The 6,426-nt window shown below is 36.4% G+C and overlaps 1 protein-coding gene across 2 annotated transcripts; it reads left to right on the top strand.

Moving 5' to 3' along the window:
* Positions 1 to 221: 221 nt before the first annotated feature.
* On the top strand, positions 222 to 6,043 carry LOC120078108 (ataxin-10). 2 transcript variants are annotated; one of them, XM_039032325.1, is made up of 5 exons: positions 222 to 507; positions 572 to 659; positions 774 to 848; positions 4,076 to 4,763; positions 4,887 to 6,043. In XM_039032325.1, the coding sequence occupies exons 4-5, from the start codon at positions 4,157 to 4,159 to the stop codon at positions 5,780 to 5,782; spliced, it is 1,503 nt and encodes a 500-aa protein (XP_038888253.1). In that variant the 5' UTR covers positions 222 to 507; positions 572 to 659; positions 774 to 848; positions 4,076 to 4,156; the 3' UTR covers positions 5,783 to 6,043. The 2 variants fall into 2 exon arrangements, with proteins under 2 accessions (XP_038888253.1, XP_038888252.1); XM_039032324.1 differs by having other exon boundaries at positions 572 to 848.
* Positions 6,044 to 6,426: the final 383 nt, after the last annotated feature.

Raw genomic sequence — 6,426 nt, 5'->3', positions numbered from 1 at the left:
AAAGATGTAAGTTATTTTAGGGTTTGAGTTTGTATATAGACTAATTTTTTAAATAATAAAACTGTTCGAAATATTTTTAATATAATAAAATATCATTTATAAAATATAATAGATATGGATGATATCTTTCGTTCGTAGATAGTGATATTTGTTATATTTATTGATAAATGGACTCGTATGTATGTTGGAAAACAACACTTATGTATATAAATTTAAGTAAAAGAAATAAAGGAAAACAAATTAGGTTTTGTTTAAGCTTCAGCCGCCCTCTCTCTCGTCTCTAGCGTCTGTAATAAGTCCCGTCGCCCAGCTGCTGGTGAGTTCTGCACAGCCGCACGCACCCTGGGGTTCACCTTCGCCGCCGACTGAACTGCCATTCGTGACTGCCGGTGTCGCCGTTCGTCTCTGTGGCTTCTGGTCTGGTCGCATGCCGCAACGCCACAATTAACGTCGCTGTTGTCTTCTGCCGCCTTCGGTTGCGCCGTTCGTGCCGCTGTCTACGGGCAGGTACTCCAGCCAACCCTCGCTCTGTCACGTCGATCTCTCTTTAACCGGTTTCTGTCGACAACAGAACGCCGCCGCATGCCACCACCAATCCGCCGCTGCCATTTTTCGCGTGCCACCGCTCGTTGTCTTCCGTTACGCCGCCGCCGCTGTGGGTTTGTCGCTGCCAACACTAGAGCTCACCGAAATTGCTTTGAGTTCTTCAAGATATTGGTTGCCAAATAAAGGATTTGTCTAATTGTTGCTGTAATCTTGGTTTTGGATGATAGATTTGAGGTTTGAAGGAATTTCGGAATCGTCAACGTGCTGTCCATTGGATTTGAAGTGGTTTCAGCAAGACTTTTGTAAGTATTTGAGGTTTCAGAGTTATTTGGAATGTTAAGGGTGCTGTAAAATTAAGTTTATGATTCTTGTTTGTGGATTATGTTCAAGTTGGATTTGTTGAGTCAATTTTTGGAATGATTTTTGGTCAACCCATATTTTGGTAGGTGGTTTAAGGACACTTGAGGTAAAGTTTGATGTGAAATTATGCTCTATGGGTGAAACTAATTATGGTTTATGTTTTAAGCTTTGGTCAAGAAGTTTCATAAACAAAAGGACAGAATTGCTTGAATTTACATTAAGATAAGTGGCTCTACTACTAGTTTGCCTTTGAGGCAGACACCTTAGCTTATTCAGAATGATTTAGCCAAGTAGATTTTAGAAGCATGCTACAAGAAGTGTATGTGTGGTTGCTATGTTTCATGATCAGTAAATCACTAAGAGCATGTTGAATCCTATGAGTTTTATGATATGTTTATATGGGACCCATTGTCTGTTTGATGCATGCTAGATAAGTTGGTGACTTTTAAATCTCCTATCGGGCTATGTACATCCTATGCTTGTGAACCTACGGGTTCACTATTTTTATGTATGAATGTCTTCGAGATCACTACCTATGTTTGTGTTCCTAGGAGATTACCACCTATGCCTATGACTGTCTTCCTCTGGGATCTCTTATATCCTCCAACATTTTGATTCAAACACTCTGTTGGACCATCACTCTATGGGTGAAAAGTTGTACTAAAATTTGGCACTGATTGGAGACTTCCAAAAAACTAAATGTAAAACGAGGGTCTCTATTAGACACGATAGACACTGGCACCCCATGCAATCTCACTACCTCTTTCATATAAATCTACGTCTACTTATTCACTGAATATGAGGACTTTCCTAGAATAAAGTGCGCTAACTTAGTGAGTTTGTCCACAGTAACCCATATCACTGTATGACCCTTTGTTGTCTTTGGCAAACCCACAATGAAATCCATAGATATATTCTCCCACTTCCATGAAAGTGATTTTCTAGGGTCGATGTGTGAAAAATGATACACACCTAGAGAGACTTGGGGTGTATGAAAGTGATGCATGCCCGGTGGATTGTGTATATGAAAGTGTTGTATACAGAACCATGTGTACAAAAGTGGTGCACACCTCGTTAAAGGGAAGGAGGGGCTATACTCTCGCACCCAAGTATGTGCTTTAAGGTTACTAGCTAATGAAGTAAATGTCTCTTGAGACAGAATGGAAATCGGTGAAAAAGAAATAAAGCAAGTTGTTGGTTGTGAATTGAAGATTTATTTACAAGGAATCTCAAGGTACTGGGATTACATCATACCATTCTTATGATTAAAAGACTCTAGCCTAGTTAGCTAGTTTAGGAGGGAAACTTTTGGGGGGTGTTTGGAGTAAGGGGTGGAATAGTGAGGAGTAAGGAGTTATGAAGTCGAGGGAGTTGTGAACTCCTGGGACCCACAACGTAAGTAGTTGATAAGATATAAAATTGATGCTTTTTAGTAGTGGGATTCACCAACTCCTTGGGCCAAACAAGGAGTGGAGTTCACAACTCCTACTTCCCAACTCCTTGGGTCAAACACACCCTTGGAGTTTAAAAACAATAGAATTCAATGAAGGAAAATCCCACTAAAGAAGGATTATCCAACTCGAAATATAAGATCAATTGAAGAGGTAAATAGGATCATACCTCTTGTATACATAGGTAAATAGGATTATCCAACTTCTGCCATTTTGTGAGATGAAGGAAATTGGTAAGTTGAGACTCGAAATACATAGGTGTGGTTTGATGGTCTACAATTTGTTTTGTGTGATTATAAGTCTTTGGATTTGATATAAAAAGGGGTCTTGCTACATTTTGGAATTTAGAATCATAGTTGTTCTGGTTGATGGAAATGACATAAGCTATTGGTTAGAAATCTCAATAGCATGTGAGTTTTTTTGCCCAAAACAAAAGTCCGGAAGAGATGAACAGAGTGTTGGAGTTGTATTTTGGCCTGTGATAGGCTCCTTAGATTAGTAGATGAATTGGAGGAAATAATATTTTAAGTGAAGTCATTTGGTGATGGTAGTTGTCTAGAAACTATTGAAACGAAATGCTAAGGTTTTATTTGTAGGGAGGTAGATTTTTGAGCTTGTTAGTAAAGTTTGGGAAGAATTTGATTTTGGGATCAAATTGGTACAAACAAGCCATCAATTTGATGGAAAAGGAAAATAATCATCCTTGCTTTAATATAAACTTGGGTCAACCTATAATTACAAAGAATTTAGAAGTGGAGGACCAAGTAGAAGCAAAAAAGAGTGACCTTTGTGTTTTCTTTGTTATAGATCTTACTTCCACTTGTGTTTTCTTTGTTATCAAATACTTCCATCCTTGTGTTTATGTATTTCTTTATTTCTTCTACTTTTTAAAAATCTTTGCAAAAATTTGAAAACTATCAAATTTTTTTAATTTCTTTTCCTAAGAATTCAAATGTATTTTTAATGAAAGGGAAACCATATAAAAAAAAAAATTGAGGAAGCAAGCATAGAGTTCGAAAATAGGAAACTGAAAACAAAATTGTTTTAGACAGGGCTTAGCTATCAGAGATTTATAGGAATTTGGGCAAGGATTGGAAAAGAAAAACTGAAATGACTAAAAACTTAAGTTTTACAAAGTTTATTGTTGTATATATCCTTCCATACTGTTGCCCCATGGTATATTCATTCAGTCCAAATTTGTCTCTCTGATTCGTAAAAAAATTCTCTCCGATCTATTCCAAATTTGACATTTCAACTGTAGTTCTCTTTTTTTTTTTTTTTTTTTTGGGAAAATAATGTGACTTTCCGGGCACCTTGTTGAAGTATTGAAATTTATGGAATTTAAAATTATGGTAAGTCATTCTTGTGAAAGACAGTAATGTAAAGGAATAACTTGGTTAATATGGTGTCAATTAAAGCAGGGGAAAATATTAAGAATTGTTAACATGACCATAGAAACACATTTATGAAAATTTCCTAAAGTCTACACTATGAACAAGATTCAATATTTTGGGCCCAAACAACATAAAAGCAAACAAAATCGGAAAAACTCTGTCCAGTTTTCTCGTGGTAAATCGAACATGATTTAGTTGCTTATTTGACTGTAATCAAATTTGTCCATTGACTCTAATATTCTGAAGTTATGAAAAAATATTCTTTCAACTTGAAAAAAAAAATAGAAAAACACTGCATATACTAAGTTCTTTTGGTTTATTTAGGTGGACTAGTCCCTGGTCAACCTTTCTTATTCAAGAGCTAGCAGCCTTGTTTTGTGGCCTATTGAGTAGTTCTGTCAGCAAATGAAGAATTCACCATCACTTGAGCAGTCCATACCTGAAAGAATTACTCAACGATTGTTTATCGCATCAAACTCTTGCACCCTAGAAGCATCCTTAGAAACCCTTATTGAAGCTTCTAAAAGTATTGAGGGTCGATCAAATTTGGCTTCTCAGGATATCCTTCCTTGTGTGCTAGAGCTGATTCAGTGTGTCATTAACATTTCGGGTGATGTGCTTCTATTGTCATCCTTGAAGCTCCTAAGAAACCTATGTGCTGGAGAAATTAGAAATCAGAATGTTTTCATTGAGCAAAATGGAGTTGGAGTTGTTTCGAGAGTTTTGCAGGACGCTATGCTGATGAATGATCCTGATCATGTGATCATTAGACTAGGACTACAGGTTCTAGCAAATGTTTCACTGGCTGGAGAAGAGCATCAACAAGCAATTTGGCACAGATTGTTCCCTGACAAGTTTCTTTTACTTTCTCGTATTACCTATCATGAGATTTCTGATCCTTTGAGTATGATCATCTACAACATTTGTAGTAGACACTCTGAACTGGTCGCATCACTTTGCGGTGACTCAGGGTTGCCTATTATTGAGGAGATTGTGAGGACTGTATCTTCTGGTAAACTCCTGGATTTTCTTTAACTTTTCGATCTATCATTTGTTTATATATATCTTATCGTTATTTGTTTTCTCTTTGGAATATCTCACTTGTTTCCACACTTCATTTTGGTGTTTTTTGCAGTTGGTTTTGTCGAAGATTGGGTGAAGTTGCTTCTTTCAAGAATCTGCTTAGAAGAACCTTATTTTCCAAGGCTTTTCTCTAAATTACGCCCTATTGATACTTATAAAGATAGCAATAAAGCTGAATATAGAGACGTTTCCTTTTCATCAGAACAAGCATATCTTTTGACAATCATATCAGAGATACTGAATGAGCAAATTGGAGATATTGTTGTTCCCAAGGATTTTGCAGCGTGTGTGTATAGAATATTTCAGAGCTCCATTTCTATCATAGATTCTACCCCAATATGCAAGAGTGGTCTCCCAACAGGCACAATTGCAGGAGATGTTCTTGGGTACTCGCTCACTATTTTAAGAGATATTTGTGCACAAGATAGTAAGAAAGGAGATAAAGATGTCTCTGAGGATGCAGTCGATGTGCTTCTCTCTCTTGGACTTATTGATTTGCTTTTAGGCATTCTCCATGACATTGAACCTCCGGCTGTACTAAAGAAAGCACTTCAACAAGGAGAGAATGAAGACAGAACAAGTCTTCCAAACTCATTAAAGGCGTGTCCATATAAAGGGTTTCGAAGAGATATTGTTGCCGTCATTGCAAATTGCTTATATAGAAGAAAGCATGTACAAGATGACATTAGAAAAAAGAATGGAGTGTTTGTGCTATTGCAGCAGTGTGTTGCTGATGAAAACAATCCTTTTCTAAGGGAATGGGGCATCTGGGCTGTGAGGAACTTACTGGAAGGGAACTTAGAAAATCAAAAGTTAGTATCTGAATTGGAAGTTCAAGGTTCTGCAGATGTGCCTGAGATTGCTGAACTCGGTCTTCGAGTTGAGGTGGATCCGAAAACTCGAAGGGCTAAGCTTGTTAATGCCCCACGACCATTCCAAGACTCTTAAGGTAATTTGGTTTGCTGAGAACTTGCTACTGAATATATTTTTGACAGTGTAATACTTCTGAATAGTGTATGTTGAAAAATCTCATTGGCTTTGAGATGATACAAACCATTTGTTAATTTAAGATTTTGTAATTTAGAGATCTTGCCTATCAAGCTCATTAGATGTACTATAGAGAATTTTAATGTAGGGAGAAAGAATAGGATGTCATTATTTGCCATAAAGAAGTAAATAAACAAATAAATATGGTCTCTTATTAGTTCATTTCACAATGTAATCTGGGTAGAATTTTGTGGAAGTGATAATTTATCATAATATATGGTATGTTTTCATTTGGTCTGAGTCGAGATTCATTCATTGAAAATTTATACAAATGGGAAATTCTTATAATAGAATTCAGTCACAACTAAGTAACATCTCTTTACAAGTTTATCGATATGATAGCAGTCTATCATGGATGGATTGCATATTTTGTGATAGAAGTTTATCGATAGTAGACTTATATAATTAATGATAGATTTCAACAATAAAGAAATTCATTTGCAATCCTAATCTATAAAATATAGAATTTTACTAGTGATAATAATCTATCAATTAAAGGCCCCTCACTTATGGTGGTATGTCAACATTATTGTACCCTTTGTATT

Source organism: Benincasa hispida, chromosome 5 (assembly GCF_009727055.1).
Source record: "Benincasa hispida cultivar B227 chromosome 5, ASM972705v1, whole genome shotgun sequence".
NCBI lineage: Eukaryota > Viridiplantae > Streptophyta > Magnoliopsida > Cucurbitales > Cucurbitaceae > Benincasa > Benincasa hispida.
The sequence above is the reverse complement of the archived record's forward strand: the minus strand, read 5'-3'. Positions and strand labels throughout refer to the sequence as shown.

Excerpts from the sequence above, each read along its gene's own strand:
- LOC120078108 (XM_039032325.1), top strand. The coding sequence starts at position 4,157 with ATGAAGAATTCACCATCACTTGAGCAGTCCATACCTGAAAGAATTACT. Across the intron at positions 4,764-4,886 it reads TGTGAGGACTGTATCTTCTG|TTGGTTTTGTCGAAGATTGG; the intron begins GTAAACTCCTGG and ends TGTTTTTTGCAG.